Source organism: Aquarana catesbeiana, linkage group LG04 (assembly GCF_042186555.1).
Source record: "Aquarana catesbeiana isolate 2022-GZ linkage group LG04, ASM4218655v1, whole genome shotgun sequence".
Classification (NCBI taxonomy): domain Eukaryota; kingdom Metazoa; phylum Chordata; class Amphibia; order Anura; family Ranidae; genus Aquarana; species Aquarana catesbeiana.
This window is the reverse complement of record NC_133327.1, coordinates 8,375,905-8,393,642: the sequence shown is the minus strand read 5'-3', so window position 1 is coordinate 8,393,642 and position 17,738 is coordinate 8,375,905. Positions and strand designations below refer to the sequence as shown.

General features: G+C 44.8%; 2 protein-coding genes across 2 annotated transcripts in view; one reads left to right on the top strand and one right to left on the bottom strand.

Moving 5' to 3' along the window:
- Positions 1-7,658, bottom strand: part of LOC141141110 (uncharacterized) — a 196,249-nt gene extending 188,591 nt beyond the window's left edge. Inside the window, exon 1 of the mRNA XM_073628819.1 lies at positions 7,523-7,658. Within this exon, the coding sequence (XP_073484920.1) occupies positions 7,523-7,631 (109 nt within the window). The 5' untranslated portion in view covers positions 7,632-7,658. The remainder of the gene's footprint in view (positions 1-7,522) is intronic.
- LOC141139021 (uncharacterized) overlaps positions 1-17,738 on the top strand; it is a 128,749-nt gene that overhangs the window by 20,308 nt on the left and 90,703 nt on the right. The window lies entirely within an intron of this gene.

The window sequence follows — 17,738 nt, the reverse complement described above, 5'->3', positions numbered from 1 at the left end:
GTAACGTCCCTGTCCATGCCTGCTGGACCATGAGTCAGCGGTAATATGCACCTTACCGCTGACCGCCCTGTCCAGCGAGGCATGGACATTGCCTTCCACATGCTGGTAGAGAGCTGGAATCACCTTCCGTGAGAAAAAGTGGCGTTTGGGTACCTGCCACTGAGGAACCGCACATTCCACAAACTCACGGAAGGGGGCAGAGTCTACCAACTGAAAAGGCAGCAGTTGAAGTGCTAGCAATTTTGCCAAGCTAGCATTCAACCGCTGGGCATGTGGATGGCTGGGAGCAAACTTCTTTCGGCGGTGCCGCAGCTGGGGCAGGGAAATTTGCCTGGTACAATCTCACGTCGGTGTACCAAAAGCAGATTGCCCACAAGTACTTGGCTGTGACACACCTAATTCTACACCTTCATTCCTCTCAGTACAGGTCTCAGAGAGGACTGAAGGTCTAGTGGGGTTGGAAATCTCAGCTGATGAGGAGCAAGGAGAGGTCCTCTTTGTTATTTGGTGTGGGTCTTTTAAATACGTTTGCCAACAAACTGCATAGCAGGTCAACATATGTCTGGTCAAGCATGTGGTACCCAAGCGGGAGATGTTTTGGCCACGTGAGATACGCTTGAGACATATGTTGCAAATAGCAGCGGTGCGATCTGATGCACTCGTCTCAAAAAAGGCCCACACCAAAGAACTTTTGGAATAACGCGCAGAGACTGCAGCGCCCTGCACATGTGGAGCTTTGGGGTGTGATGCAGTCAATGTGCTGCCCTTAGGCTGGCCCCTGGAGGGCATCCTGCCTCGTTGGTGATGTGCCGCCTCCTCCTCCTCCTCCTCCTCCTCTCTCCTATCAGGCACCCACGTTGAGTCAGTGACCTCATCATCCCCTCCCTCCTCATCACTGGAGCAAACCTGGCAGTATGCTGCAGCAGGGGGAGCATGACTGCCAGATTGCTGTCCTTCTTGGGCACCCCCTCTGTCCGTGCTCATGTTACTGCCTTCATCGAGCTCAGTATCATCATCAGAGCCTTCCAAATGCTGGGCATCCTCCTGGAGCATGTACCCAACACTGTGGTCAAACAGTTCGAGGGACTCCTCAGGAGGACATGGTGGGGCTAGGGAAGGAGTCACTGATGACATTGAGCCGAGGGAAGAGGCCGCTGCTTTGCCAGACAAAGTACCCTGGGCATGGGTGAGAGAGGATGAGGAGGATGAGGACGGCTTGGTCATCCACTCGACCAAGTCTTCCGCATGTTGCGGCTCAACACGGCCAGCTGCCGAAAAAAAGGCCAAGCGTGTCCCATGGCCACGTGCTGATGAGGATGCACCGTCTCCACGACCAGCACTAGACACAGAGCCTGCTTGCCCTCTCTTATTGGCTTGTGACTGTCTGCCTCTCCTTCTTGGCCTTCCAGACATACTAATGGCCTGTAGCTACACTAAGCTGGGATATATATATATATATATATATATATATGTACTGATACGGCAGCTAGCAAAATCAACTGCCTGCCTGTAGTATGAGAACACCACCAACCTTCTACAGGTAGCTTTAGCTGAACACTGTGAGCAGGACGCACCCCACTAACTTGTAGGTTTAGCTGAACACTGTGAGCAGGACGCACTGCACTAACTGTAAATAGTCTAGCTGCCTGACTGTGGTACTAATAGGATCAAAAGAACACCAGCAATATTCGTCAGGTAGCTGTATTTACTGTAACAAGACAAGCCTGCCTGTCAGTAAGAAGATAACAGAAACGGATCTAGCTGAACACTGTGAGCAGGACGCACCCCACTAGCTTGTAGGTTTAGCTGAACACTGTGAGGTGGATGCACCCCACTAACTTGTAATTTTAGCTGAACACTGTGAGCAGGACGCACCCCACTAACTTGTAGGTTTAGCAGAACACTGTGAGCAGGACACACTGCACTAAATGTAAATAGTCTAGCTGCCTGACTGTGGTACTAATAGGATCAAAAGAACACCAGTAATTTTCTTCAGGTAGCTTTATATACTGTAACAAGACAAGCCTGCCTGTCAGTAGGAAGATAACAGGAACGGATCTAGCTGAACACTGTGAGCAGGACGCATTGCACTAAATGTAAATAGTCTAGCTGCCTGACTGTGGTACTAATAGGATCAAAAGAACACCAGTAATTTTCTTCAAAATACTGTAACAAGACAAGCCTGCCTGTCAGTAAGAAGATAACAGGAACGGATCTAGCTGAACACTGTGAGCAGGACGCACTGCACTAAATGTAAATAGTCTAGCTGCCTGACTGTGGTACTAATAGGATTAAAAGAAAAAAAAAAAAAAGGACGTCAATTTTGTTTGGGTGAAATGACGCACGACCTCGCAATTATCAGTTAAAGCAACGCAATGCCGTATCGCAAAAAATGCTTTGGTCAGGAAGAGGGTAAAATCTTCCGGGGCTGAAGCGGTTAATGTCCTCATTCCCCCACATTACAGTCCTCAGCCCCCCACTTTAAATTTGTCAACCCCACTCCACATTACTGTTCTCAGTCCCCCCCACTTAATGTACTCAAGTCCCCCCATTCAGTCCTCAACCCCCCCAACATTCAGTCCTCAGTCCCCCCACATTTAGTCCTCAGTCCCCCCCACACTCAGTCCTCAGCTCCCTCACACATTCAGTCCTCAGCTCCCCCCCCCACATTCAGTCCTCAGCTCCCCCCACACTCAGTCCTCAGCTCCCCCGCACACTCAGTCCTCAGCTCCCCCCCCACATTCAGTCCTCAGCTCCCCACACACTCAGTCCTCAGCTCCCCCCACACTCAATCCTCAGCTCCCCCGCACACTCAGTCCTTAGCTCCCCCACATTTAGTCCTCAGTCCCCCCCACACTCAGTCCTCAGCTCCCCCCCACACTCAGTCCTCCGCTCCCCCCACATTCACATTTAGCTCCTTTTCACATTTGCCTCTTCACACTTGTGTCCTTAGCCCCCTTTAACTTTTTCCCCCCTCACTATCCCACCTTACACAGACAGATCGGAGGACGGGAGGCACATCAGTCTGGATGGAGGGCGGGAGCTGTAAGAGATGGTGATTGAGTTGATATTTTACAGAAGATATATCGACGATGTGATTATCTTATGAAAGGGAAATTAAGGGACTGTGCAGAATTTCCTTCAAGTGTTGAATCATAATGATAGAGACATAGAACTCTTGTGGGACATTAGTAGCAAGCAAATCAGCCTTTGATTTGAAAATAATGATAGATCATAGTGTAATAACCACTAAGACACATTTTAAAAACGTGGTTTGAAAAAATTATCTGCCGGTGGAAAGTTGCCACCATAAGATGTAGCTGTACAACATACCCAAAGGCCAAATTATGGCACTGAGACACAACTGCACCAAGAAGAGTGACTATATAGACCAAACCAAGACAATGGGAAAATGGTCAATAAAGGATACAATCAAAGATTATAGATGAGAGAATAAATGATGTGGCAAAAATAGATAGGAATGTATTCATTAACAAGATAGGAGAAGATAACAAACAACTAGACCAAGTGCCAATAATTCTGGAATATAGTGTGCAATGCAAAAGGTGGAGAAGATAATACGACGCCACAAGAACATTTTAAAACCGGATAAGCGCCTACAAACAATATTACCCAACAGACCTAAATACGTGTATAAAAATGCTCCTACCCTACGAGACAAAATCGCTAAAAGTATCATTGAACCACCACCCAACAGAAAGTTTACATTCTTCACAGGAAAGTGTTTCTATCCCTGCAAAAAAAAGTTACGCTTGCAAACGCACTAGGAAACCCAGTGAACAGAGATTTAACTTTTACCTCTTCCAATACAGGATTAACGTATGACATCAAAGATTTCATAGGCTGCAATACGGAGGGTGCAGTTAATGCTTAGGAATGCGCATGTGGACTACAGTACAGGCGGGCTTATGAAGATACCTTTTAACCCTTTTGCTGCCAGGTCCATATGCCTGCCTTTAAGGTGAAAGCATTCAGGCGGCTGCGCTGCTCACACACACCCCCGGTACCGGTGCCCCCCATGCGCGTGCCCCACCATGTTTTCCGGGCTTCACTTTCCCATTTGCGGGCCTGGGACTAATGTGGCGGGTGGATGGGAGGGAGAAGAGCGGACACACACCCGCTCTCCTCCCCTTCTTGCTGTGAACCGAAAAAGCGACGTGCCTGAAGTCACTTCTGGATTAGCCTCTCCGTGTCCCCATCTAGCTTAGCCAGTAAGCAATGTTTTGCAATACAATCTGCATTTCAAAACATTCAGTGGAGCCCAGAGGAGACATGTCTCATTAAAGAGAACCTGTCACCTAGAAATCATCACATAGGGGACTTTCTGTTCCCTATTGTCCTGTTAAACCGCTGTATGGTCTTGGCCACCGTGCTGCAGCTCAGTTTCAGGGTCTTGGCAATCTTCTTATAGCCTAGGCCACCTTTGTGTAGAGCAACATTTCTTTTTTTCAGATCCTCAGAGAGTTCTTTGCCATGAGGTGCCATGTTGAACTTCCAGTGACCAGTATGAGAGAGTGAGAGCGATAACACCAAATTTAACACACCTGCTCCCTATTCACACCTGAGACCTTGTAACACTAACGAGTCACATGACACCGGGGAGGGAAAATGGCTAATTGGGCCCAATTTAGATCACCAATCACAGCCCATCTGAACTATGTGATAAGCTTTGACCAATCACAACTAATCACAACAAAATAGACTAAATTATTCAATTTCGTTCAGGTAAATGTTTGCTTATAGCAATGTAATTCACTGCTATAAGCAAACATAATGTGCAAAAAAACCCCAAATCATGATCACTTCCCCCACACAATGTTACTATTATAGCATTATATTGTTCTACAGTGTGTTAAAAAAAAAAATATTGTAAAAACAAAAAAAATGTATTAAAAAAAGAAAACTAACAAAAAATTATAACTTTTTTTTTCCTACTGTCACTAGTCAGTGTCTCTCATCACCGCAACACCAGTTATATGATGATGCTGTACTGTACTGATGGCAGTATGTAAAAAAAAAAAAAGCACGGGAATTTTTTTTTTTTTTAATTTTCCAAAAAATGATAACAAAAAAACTATGACTTCAAAAAAACTTGCAAAGCCTCTTACTAGTTACCTTGGACTGTCTACTTTCCAAAAAGGGGTCATTTTGAGGATATTTGTATAGTTCTAGCATTTTAGGGCGTTAAGAAATGAGATAGTCCATCAGACTCACACAAACTAAATAATATACACTGATTTGGGTTATTTTCACCAAAGAAATGTAGCAGAATACATTTTGGGCTACATTTTTGAAGAACAATTATTTATTTGCAAAATTTTATACCAGAAACAAAGAAAAAAACGTTATCTTTTTTGGTTTATTTAGCAAAAAATAAAAAACCCAGTGGGGATTACATACCACCAAAAGAAAGCTCTATTTGTGTGAAGAAAATGATAAAAAAAATTGTTTGGGTACAGTGTTGCATGACCGCGCAATTGTCATTGAAAGTGCGACAGCGTTAAAAGCTGAAAATTGGCCTGGGCAGGAAGGGGGTAAAAGTGCCCGGTATTGAAGTGGTAAAGTCTGGCCCTTGATGGTTAATGAGGGCCCCTTATATCAAGTATATTGACCATCACCACTCTAAACCTTCCCCATCTCTACCCAAAACAAAAAAAGTATTGGAAGAGGTTTTCCATTTGTTCTCATTGATGAATGATGAGTCAATACATTGCACAACTCTCTTTAGAAATATAATAGGTTTGTCTACTGTACATTTAAATTGCTATATTAACTACTTGATTTCCAGAAGGTTTTACCCCCTTCACGACCAGACCATTTTTTTGCTATTCAGCACAGCGCTACTTTAACCACCTCAATGCAAGGCACTTACACCCCCTTCCTGCCCAGGTCATTTTTTAGCGCTGTCACACTTTAAATGACAATTGCGCGGTCATGCTACACTGTAACAATGTGAAATTTGTTATCATTTTCTTCACACAAATAGAGCTTTCTTTTGGTGGTATTTAATAACTCCTGACTTTTTTATTTTTTCCAAAAAAAAATAACAAACATTTTGAAAAAAATTGTTTTTTTCTTAGTTTCTGTCAGTAAGTTTTGTATATAAGTAATTTTTCTCCTTCACTGATGGGCGCTGATGAGGCAGCACTGATGAGGCACTGATGAGGAGGCACAAATATGCCGCACTGATGAGCACTGATAGGCAGCACTGATGGGTGGCACTGGTGGGCACTGGGCACAGATAGGTGGCACAGATAGGCGGCACAGATAGACGGCACTGATGGGCATTGATGGGTGGCATTGATGGGCAGCAGTGATGAGCATTGATGGGCAGCATTGATGGGCACTGATTGCTGGCACTTGTGGGCACAGATTGGTGGCAATTGTGGGCACTGGTTGGCACTGATTGCTTGCAGTGGTGGGCAATCATTGCTGGCACTGGTGGGCACTAATTGTAATCAGGGCACTGATGATCAGTGCCCTGATTACATACCTAGCTGTCCCCTGTGAGGAGATGCCTCTGATCAGCTCTCCTCTGCTCACGCTCCGTGAGTGTGAGGCGAGGAGCACCGATTACCGGCATCTCCATGGTTACAGCCAATCACATGGTTAAAGAGCCGCGGCTGTTTACACAGATCGGGGTCATGCTGTGTCCTAGCAAAATGAGGCGTCCACGATTGCCGCGCTGTGCCTCAAGCCGTCATATGACGTACACCTAGAACGAGAGCCGCACTGCCCAGCCATCATTTGATGGTGGGCGGGCGGCAAGTGGTTAACTGGAAATTGCTTCGTCAAGCAACAGTGTACATAAATTAAATTGATATAATTTTTTTCACACTAATAAAGCTACAAGTACTTCAGTTTGCACAGGAGTGCCATTCTGCCGACGTATATATGGGCGTTAGCCATTCGGCAAGCGGCTACAGATGCTATACTAGTAATGGCAGTGATCAGCGACTTATAGTGGGACTGTGATAATGTGGAGGGCAATCTGGTGCTCACTGAGGCTGGCTGAGAGGGTTACTAATTGACACCGACGTTGCTAGTGACACTAATACAGTGATCAGTGATAATACTGTACATCAACACTGTACTAACATGGCTGGAAAGGGGTTAACATCAAGGGGCATACAAAAGGTTAACTGTGTGCCTAACAAATGTAATCTGTGCTGCTTTTACTAACAGATCTGGCTGATTCCTCTCTCTGCTTTCCAGGGAGAAGAAACAGGCAGATCGCTGTTCAGTGTACACAGAGTTGTGTGTGTGTTTGTAAACACAGAATTCTGGCTGTGATTGGACACAGCTGATCAGCAGGTTTCAGCCAAAATGACTGTCTGAAACCTAATGCAAAACTCATGCTGTGTCCAATCACAGCACGGGTCAGCAGCGAAAACCAGGATGTCACCCACTCACAGTACATGTACTGGGAGGGGGTCGGCAAGAGGTCAATATATCCAAGAAATACACATTACCCATATTTTACATTATTTTGAATACTAACCCGAAGCTTCTTTATCTTTGGTGGGGTCTGCAGTGGTTAGATGATTGACAGCAGTGGCTCCCGCACAGAACAGGAGAAGTAGCAGGAGGGATCCCATCTCTGGAGACATGTTCAATTCTAGAAATCTCTCTGAGAAGTCTGTGAGATGATGAGGCTTTTATATAGACTAAATGAGGAAGAAGGAAGGGAGGCACCAGGAACAGGGTAGAACCTCACACAATGGATAATTGCTAAAGAAAAAGCTTCTTGCGTACCTTGCCACTTAGACAAATTCCAATTCCATAACTGGGTCCCTATAATGACATAGGTGAATTAATTGGTCTTGGGCTCCAGGGCCGTCTTTAATGCAGGGCAAATGGGGCAAGTGCCCTGGGCCCTGTCACTGTTGGGGGCCCAAAGCAGCTGCTGCCCCCTTAGCCTGCACTCAGCATACTTGCTGCCTGTCCCGCTGTGCTCTTGTCCCCGGCTGCATTACGGAAAGCAGTCCGGTTGGAAAGAGTCGCGGTCTGGAAAGCTTACACCTATTTTCCGCACATCTCTGCTCCATCACCTCCCCCTACCTTGCTCATCAGCAGTTTCCCTGCTGCTCTCAAGCAAGACTAAGGACCATCCCTGAGGTGGAGCCTCCAGCCTTCTGCTGTTTAGTGGACAGGATTGAGCTGAGCTCTGAGATCGTGCCCGCCTGTTGAAGGGTGGTGTGACAGTAGCTGTGAGCAGAGGGTGCCGAGTGAGTGTGCCTGAAGGTAAAATCACCTAACGGTTTATTGTGGCTTAGCTTGCAGGCACCTCTATGCTAAGTCAGCTGAGCTACTGCAGTATAGTATAGAAGTGCCGGCTGTTAGCTGAAAAGTTGGAAGATGGCCTTTTCATGTAGCATTAACTAAAGCACTCCCCCCGGTGTGTGTACCCTTCCAACCCTCCCTGGTGTGTGTACCCTTCCAACCCTCCCTGGTGTGTGTACCCTTCCAACCCTCCCTGGTGGGTGCCCTCCAGACCCTCCCTGGTGTGTGCCCTCCAGACCCTCCCTGGTGTGTGCCTTCCCTAACCCCCCTGGTCTGTGCCTTCCCTAACCCCCCCGGTGTGTGCCCTTCCAACCCCCCCTGGTGTGTGCCCTTCCAACCCCCCCAGTGTGTGCCCTCCCTACCCCCCGGTGTGTGCCCTCCCTACCCCCCTGGTGTTTCCCCTTCCCGACCCCTCCTAGTGTGTGCCCTACTGATCTCCCCCCTGTGTGTGCCTTCCCACCCCCCCTGGTGTGTGCCCTCCCTACCCCCTATGTGTGCCTTCCCACCCCCTCTGGTGTGTGCCTTCTCACCCCCCCTGGTGTGTGCCCTCCCTGCCCCCCCTGGTGTGTGCCCTCCCTGCTCCCCCTGGTGTGTGCCCTCCCTATCCCCCTGGTATGTGCCCTCCATACCCCCATGGCATGTGCCCCCGACCTTCCTGGTGTATGCCCCTCCGACCCCCCCGGTGTGTGCTCTCCCAACCCCCTAGTGTGTGCCCTCCTGATCCCTGTACTGTGCCCTTCCGACCCCCCTGGTGTGTGCCCTCCTGCCCTCCCCATACTTTGCCCTTGCTCCCTGCACTGTTCCCTGCACTCTCCTGACCCCTTTTACTGTACGATGCTGACCCTCCTGTACTGTGCTCTCTTGATCCCCTGTCCTTTGCCCTACTGATCCCTGTACACTGTCCTGCACTCTAATCACCTCTATACACTGCCCTACAGACGTGTTTCTTTTGTGTCAGTATGGTAGTGACTCTGTATTTGCGGACATGTTTCTGGTGTGTCAGTATGGTACTGACTCTATCTGCGGACATGTTTCTGGTGTGTCAGTATGGTACTGACTCTGTGTCTGCGGACATGTTTCTGGTGTGTCAGTATGGTACTGACTCTATATTTGCGGACATGTTTCTGATGTGTTACTATGGTATTGAGTTGGTGTTTGCGGGCGTATTTATGGTGTGTAAGTTTGGTACCTATTTCGTGTCTGCTGACATGTTTTTGGTGCGTAAGTATGGTAATAGTTGTTATTCCACAGGCATGTGTTGTAAAAAAAAAGGATGATAAAAATGGATAAAAGGCTGTAACCTTTAGCAACCAATCAGTGAGCAGTAAGGATGTGCAGTAACTTCTAGCAACTAATCAGTGAGCGGTAATGATGTGGTGTAACCTTTAGCAACCAATCAGTAAGCAGTAGGGATGTGCAGTAACCTCTAGCAACTACTCAGTGAGTGTGAACCAGTTCTTTATGTTTACTTTATTAAAGTTTTTGAGATAAGTCTATGTGCGTGTTTATTTGTTTTTTGGGATGTTGGGGTGGAGAGCCAAATTGCAAGGGGGGGCAAGAAAATGTTTGCCCAGGGTCCAATCAATTTTAAAGACGGCCCTGATGGGCTCTTATATTGAAGAAGGAAGGGAGGCACCGAGAACAGGCAGAACCTGCTCCCATACAATGGATGATTGCAAAAGAAGACACTTAGTCTCTTACGTACTTTACCATGGTGGAACATGCAGTACTTGGTCTTGGGCTTTTTATATAGACTGAATGACGAAGAAGGAAGGGAGGCACAAGGAACAGGTTAGAACTTGCCACCACACAATATATGATTGCAAAAGAAAAAGCTTCTTATGTACTCGGCCACTTAGAAAAATTCTGATTGCATGACTGGGTCCTTATAATGACATTGGAGAATATTGTTAGGTCTTGGGCTTTTATATGGTAGAAGGAAGGGAGGCACTGAGAACAGGGCAGAATCTGCTCCTATACAATGGATGATTGCAAAAAAAAGACTCTTTATGCTTAATAATCCAAAATATTGCATTTCTCTCCAGGCAGTCTTTGGAGTTTCACAGCTCCGATAGACTACACAGGTAAGTGGGTGACCTAAATTTCCTTTACTGCAGTAAAGCAATATAGCCTGGTCACCTACTCATCCTGGACAGTGATGATGCAGCAGCAGACTGAAAAGGTCATCAGCCAATTAATTCTGCTTTCTTCTCTTGTCTCCTCTTGTCTCCTCTTGCAACCAACGGTTATTCCCTGCCCTATCTGTACACTATATTATCCCTCTAGTGCCCGGTGTTACTAAACTGACATCATGACAAAGTAGAAAAAAAGAAAAAAAAGGACACTCCTATAGCCACATCCGAATAAATTGTATGTCATAAAAAGAAAAAAAGGAGGTCAACAAGGACACCCTGGGCGGACTTTAGGCACAACAAACTTGAGAAAGCATAGTCAAAATAACAATATAATCAATTTTATTAAATATAAATACATACAGTACAAAGACATTAACAAAAAGTAATAAAAATCATCTATATATAAATATACATGATATAAGCCCAGATGTGTCTACGCGTTTCGTATAGAACTTCTTCAGGACACATTCAGGTTTCAGTTAATACACAAGGGGGTTTCACTTGTATAGAAGCTTTCGCAAGCTCAAGAACAGTAGTTCAAATTCATTCATGTATAGACGTCAAGGTATTAGCAATAGATGTGGATAACCATCAACTGTTTCCATTTACAACCAATTTCGGGGTTCAGTCCCAACAAGAAAAAAGCCAATAAATAGCCAGTGATAAATAGTCGCACTGAAGCAACCATGGGAGGGCAACAAGGAGCCCATAGACCGTATCTGCTCAATGGTCCATATGAAGCTGTGCAAAAATGCACTGGGGGAGCCTATTTCCAGTTATAACCAATCTCAGGGTTTGGTTTCAACAAAGAAAGAGCCATTGAATAGCCAGTGATAAATGGTCGCACAGCAGCAACCATCAGAGGGCATCAAAGAGCTCATGGACCGTATCTGCTCAATGGTCCATATGGAGATGTGCAAAATGCACTGGGGGAGCTTGAAGTAAAATTGGATGTAAGTCCCTAGGAGGATACAGGAACATCTCTGTATCCACGCTTTGTGTTCCAGATTCGGGTGATCATCACAAGTGGGTCCGCAGTCAGGACGTCTATTCGGGAGTCGCTGTCTGGAAGGCGCTTGATCGGCCTTGTCCTTGGTGAGAGGGCAATTGCCCACATTTGCAAGTATTTCCTCCCATCCCTGGTTTCAGCACCTCTCATTCCTAGCTGCACCAACTCCTATCCCTGGTCCAGCACCTCTTATTCCTAGCTCCACCAACTCCTATCCCTGGTCAAGCACCTCTTATTCCTAGCTCCACCAACTCCTATCCCTGGTCCAGCACCTCTCATTCCTAGCTCCACCAACTCCTATCCCTGGTCCAGCACCTCTCATTCCTAGCTCCACCAACTCCTAACCCTGGTCCAGCACCTCTCATTCCTAGCTCCACCAACTCCTATCCCTGGTCCAGCACCTCTTATTCCTAGATCCACCAACTCCTATCCCTGGTCCAGCACCTCTTATTCCTAGCTCCACCAACTCCTATCCCTGGTCCAGCACCTCTTATTCCTAGCTCCACCAACTCCTAACCCTGGCCCAGCACCTCTTATTCCTAGCTCCACCAACTCCTATCCCTGGTCCAGCACATCCTATTCCTCTTTTATATATATATATATATATATATATATATATATATATATATATATATATATATATATATATATATATATATCTGCTTTGAAGTAAAAAAATTAACGTGTATATGCTGACATCTCACCAAAAGCTCCCCAAAAAATATAAAAAAATTGTAAAAAAATTCTAACAAATTTAAAACTACTGACACCATTCTCCCCTGCCCTACCAACACTGTCCACTGCCCCAGCCCCCCCCTCCCAAAAAGCATTGTGAAAAAAAATTAAGAAACAAATTAAATTGTAAAAAAATCAATTATTAAAAATAAAACAACTGACACCGTCCACTGTCACATACCACCCACCCCCTTCCCCAGAAGCACTGTTAAAAAATATTAAAAAGATGATTTAAAAATATTTTGCCGTGGGGGGGGGGGGTTGTGGGCGCGAATTGCCACCTCCCTGAAATGAGTTTTTGCAGGTTGGGATGTCTGCATCCCTGGTTCCAGCACTTCTCATTCCCAGCTTCAACTCCCATCCCTGTTTCCAGAACTTCTCATTCCTAGCACCATAAACTCCCATCCCTGGTTCCAGCACCTCTCATTCCTAGCTCCACCAACTCACATTCTTGGTTCCAGCACCTAAAATCTGGTGGTATGTGTACGTCCCTATATCCCACCAGTATTTGTATGTCCCTATACTACGATAGCATTTGTACATCCTTATATCCCTGCGGTATGTGTACGTTCTTATATTCCGGTGGTATGTGTACATCCTTATATCCCGGGAGTATGTGTACATGCTTATATCCCGGTAGTATGTGTACATCCTTATATCCCAGCAATATGTGTACGTCCTTATAGCTCGGCGGTATGCATACCTCCCAACTGTCCCTGATTTCGAGGGACTGTCCCTGATTTCGAGCAATGTCCCTCTGTCCCTCTTTCCTCCTCATTTGTCACTCATTTTGGTCTGATCTATATAGTTTTATATAAAATGCACTTTTTATCTTTCAAAAAGTGTTTCCCAGTCCTAAACCTTTCATCCAATTTCTAAATTGCTGCATTTGTGCATTTTAAAAGCCAATATAAAGGAATAGTAGTGGTAAAAAAAAAACACTTGTGGATTTAACTAACCTTTTTTTGGGGGGTTAATTCTCCTTTAATGGGGTGTGGCAGGGGGCGTGTCCTATGCCTACTTACAGTTGCTAGTAGGTGTCCCTCATTCCCATCTCAAAATGTTGGGAGGTATGGGTATGTGTATGTCCTTAAATCCCAGTGGTATGTGTACGTCCTTATATTTTGGTGGTATGTGTACGTTCCTATATCCCGGCAGTAGGTGTACGTCCTTATATCCCAGCAGTATGTGTACATCCTTATATCTCTGTGGTATGTGTACGTCTTTATATCCTGGCGGTATGTGTATGTCCTTATATCCCCTGATATGTGTATGTCCTTATATCCCGGCAGTATTTGCATATCCTTATATCCCATGGGTATGTGTACGTCCTTATATCCCGGCTTATGTGTAGTCCTTATATCCCGGTGGTATGTGTATGTCCTTCTATCCCGGCAGTATTTGTACATCCTTATATCCCATGGGTATGTGTACGTCCTTATATCCCGGCAGTATGTGTACGTCCTTATATCCCGGCAGTATGTGTACGTCCTTATATCCCGGCAGTATGTGTACGTCCTTATATCTCGGCAGTATTTGTACATCCTTATATCCCATGGGTATGTGTACGTCCTTATATCCCGGCGGTATGTGTACGTCCTTATATCTCGGCAGTATTTGTACATCCTTATATCCCAGCAGTATGTGTACGTCCTTATATCCCGGCAGTATGTGTACGTCCTTATATCCCGGCAGTATGTGTACGTCCTTATATCTCGGCAGTATTTGTACATCCTTATATCCCATGGGTATGTGTACGTCCTTATATCCCGGCGGTATGTGTACATCCTTATATCTCGGCAGTATTTGTACATCCTTATATCCCATGGGTATGTGTAGTCCTTATATCCCGGCGGTATGTGTACGTCCTTATATCCCAGCAGTATGTGTACGTCCTTATATCCTGGCGGTATGTGTACGTCCTTATATCCCGGTGGTATGTGTACTTCCTTATATCCCGGCGGTATGTGTAGTCCTTATATCCTGGCAGTATTTGCACATCCTTATATCCCATGGGTATATGTACGTCCTTTTATCCCAGCAGTATATGTACGTCCTTATATCCCGGCGGTATGTGTACGTCCTTATATCCCGGCGGTATATGTACGTCCTTCTATCCCGGCAGTATATGTACGTCCTTATATCCCGGCGGTATGTGTACGTCCTTATATCCCGGCGGTATGTGTACGTCCTTATATCCCGACGGTATATGTACGTCCTTCTATCCCGGCGGTATATGTACGTCCTTATATCCCGGCGGTATATGTACGTCCTTCTATCCCGGCGGTATATGTACGTCCTTCTATCCCGGCAGTATATGTACGTCCTTATCTTATATCCCAGCATTATGTGTACGTCCTTATATCCTAGTGGTATTTGTGCATCCTAATATTCCGGCGGTATGGGTACATCCTTATATCCTGGCGGTATGGGTACATCCTTATATCTCTGCGGTATGTGTACGTCCTTATATCTCTGCGATATGTGTACGTCCTTATAGCTCTGCGGTATGTGTACGTCCTTATATCTCTGCGGTATGTGTACGTCCTTATATCTCTGCGGTATGTGTACGTCCTTATATCTCTGCGGTATGTGTACGTCCTTATATCTCTGCGATATGTGTACGTTCTTATATCCAGGCGGTATGTGTACATCCTGATAACGCAGTGGTATTTGTACCTCCTTATATCCCAGCTGTAATTATACTGGCACCTCTTATTATCTCAGTGATGTTGTTTTTCATTGGTTCTCATATTACATTTGATGACATCCTTTGTTTATTTCTGCATACCTACACAGATTTAACCAGCTTTACAAATTTTCCCTTGCAGAATAAACTTGCCAGATCAGGTCCCATTTATAGAGATTTTTATAGCTGTGTTGTATTGAACTGCGCCAGGTTTTTATTGTTTTGCAGTATGCTGACATCTAGTGGTGGTTTTAGTTTCTCCCTCTGCTTTCCCCTTCTGTTTTTTTTTTTAGTCCTAGATAGACCCTTCCTGTTTCTTCCATTTTCTCCCATTCAGTGTTAGTACACAGAGACAAGGTTCAGGAAAGTTTTTGACTTCAAAAGACTGGAAAATCAGCCTTTGTGCTGCAAAAAGCTTTGTCCTATTGAAGAGTTAATCTACCTGTGGATGGTGCCAAGTCAGTAGGTGACCATGTCACCAGACAGACTGGGTGTAAAGAGCCATGTAAATGCATAAAGTGACATTTGAAAAAGAACAATCCTTCCCTCCCCTCATATGTATATTTTCACAAAGCAAAGGACCTACAGGACCTATGGATTATATTACTGTTAATTTTCAGAAACAGTAAAAAAAGATGACACCCAGAAAAACCCTTAGGGCCCATTAGCAACAAGCTGGTCCATCGTGCTGTGTTAAAGCAGCCCATTCATTCAACACACCACAAGGGTCCAGAAAAGAAATGTGCACCTATTTTAGCAAGATGCTTATGGCACATTGGCATGCATTGAGATAACCTACGCATTACTCAATGTGTAGGTGTGCATGGGCCCTTACAGCTCATCAATTAACCACTTCAGCCCCGGAAGGATTTACCCCCTTCCTGACCAGAGCACTTTTTACAATTTGGCACTGCGTCGCTTTAACTGCTAATTGCGTGGCCATGCAATGCAGTACCCAAATGAAATTTGCGTCCTTTTCTTCACACAAATAGAGCTTTCTTTTGATGGTATTTGATCACCTCTGCCGTTTTTATTTTTTGCGCTATATGCGGAAAAAGACCAAAAATTTTGAAAAAAAATGATATTTTCTACTTTTTGTTCTAAAAAAAATCCAATAAACTCAATTTTAGTCATACATTTAGGCCAAAATGTATTCGGCCACATGTCTTTGGTAAAAAAAATGTCAATAAGTGTATATTTATTGGTTTGCGCAAAAGTTATAGCGCCTACAAACTAGGGTACATTTTCTGGAATTTACACAGCCTTTAATTTATGACTGCCTATGTCGTTTCTTGAGGTGCTAAAATGGCAGGGCAGTACAAAACCCCCACAAGTGACCCCATTTTGGAAAGTAGACACCCCCAAGGAAATTGCTGAGAGGCATGTTGAGCCCATTGAATATTCTTTTTTTTTGTCCCAAGTGATTGAATAATGACAAAAAAAAAAAAAAATTACAAAAAGTTGTCACTAAATGATATATTGCTCACACAGGCCATGGGCATATGTGGAATTGCACCCCAAAATACATTTAGCTGCTTCTCCTGAGTATGGGAATACCACATGTGTGGGACTTTTTGGGAGCCTAGCCGCATGCGGGGCCCCGAAAACCAATCACTGCCTTCAGGATTTCTAAGGGCGTAAATTTTTGATTTCACTCCTCACTACCTATCACAGTTTTGAAGGCCATAAAATGCCCAGATGGCATAAACCCCCCCCCCAAATGACCCCATTTTGGAAAGTAGACACCCCAAGCTATTTGCTTTGAGGCATGTTGAGTCCATGGAATATTTTATATTTTGACACAAGTTGCGGGAAAGTGACAAATTTTTTTTTTTTTTTGCACAAAGTTGTCACTAAATGATATATTGCTCACACAGGCCATGTGCATATGTGGAATTGCACCCCAAAATACATTCAGCTGCTTCTCCTGAGTATGGGGATACCACATGTGTGGGACTTTTTAGGAGCCTAGCCGCGTACAGGGCCCCGAAAACCAATCACCGCCTTCAGGATTTCTAAGGGTGTAAATTTTTGATTTCACTCTTCACTACCTATCACAGTTTCGGAGGCCATGGAATGCCCAGGTGGCACAAACCCCCCCCAAATGACCCCATTTTGGAAAGTAGACACCCCAAGCTATTTGCTGAGAGGCATGGTGAGTATTTTGCAGCTCTCATTTGTTTTTGAAAACGAAGAAAGACAAGAAAAAAAATTTTTTTTTTCTTTTTTCAATTTTCAAAACTTTGTGACAAAAAGTGAGGTCTGCAAAATACTCATCATACCTCTCAGCAAATAGCTTGGGGTGTCTACTTTCCAAAATGGGGTCATTTGGGTTTTTTTTTTGCCACCTGGGCATTCCATGACCTCCGAAACTGTGATAGGCATTGAAGAGTGAAATCAAAAATTTACCCCCTTAGAAAGCCTGAAGGCGGTGATTGGGGTCCCGTGCGCGGCTAGGCTCCCAAAATGTCTCACACATGTGGTATCCCCGTACTCAGGAGAAGCAACAGAATGTATTTTGGGGTGTAATTTCACATATTCCCATGGCATGTTTGAGCAATATATCATTTAATGACAACTTTGTGCAAAAAAAAAAAAAAAAAAAAGAAATTGTCTCTTTCCCGCAACTTGTGTCACAATATAAAATATTCCATGGACTGGACATGCCTCTCAGCAAATAGCTTGGGGTGTCTACTTTCCAAAATGGGGTCATTTGGGGGGGTTTTGAACTGTCCTGCCATTTTATGCACAACATTTAGAAGCTTATGTCACACATCACCCACTCTTCTAACCACTTGAAGACAAAGCCCTTTCTGACACTTTTTGATTACATGAAAAAATTTTTTTTTTTGCAAGAAAATTACTT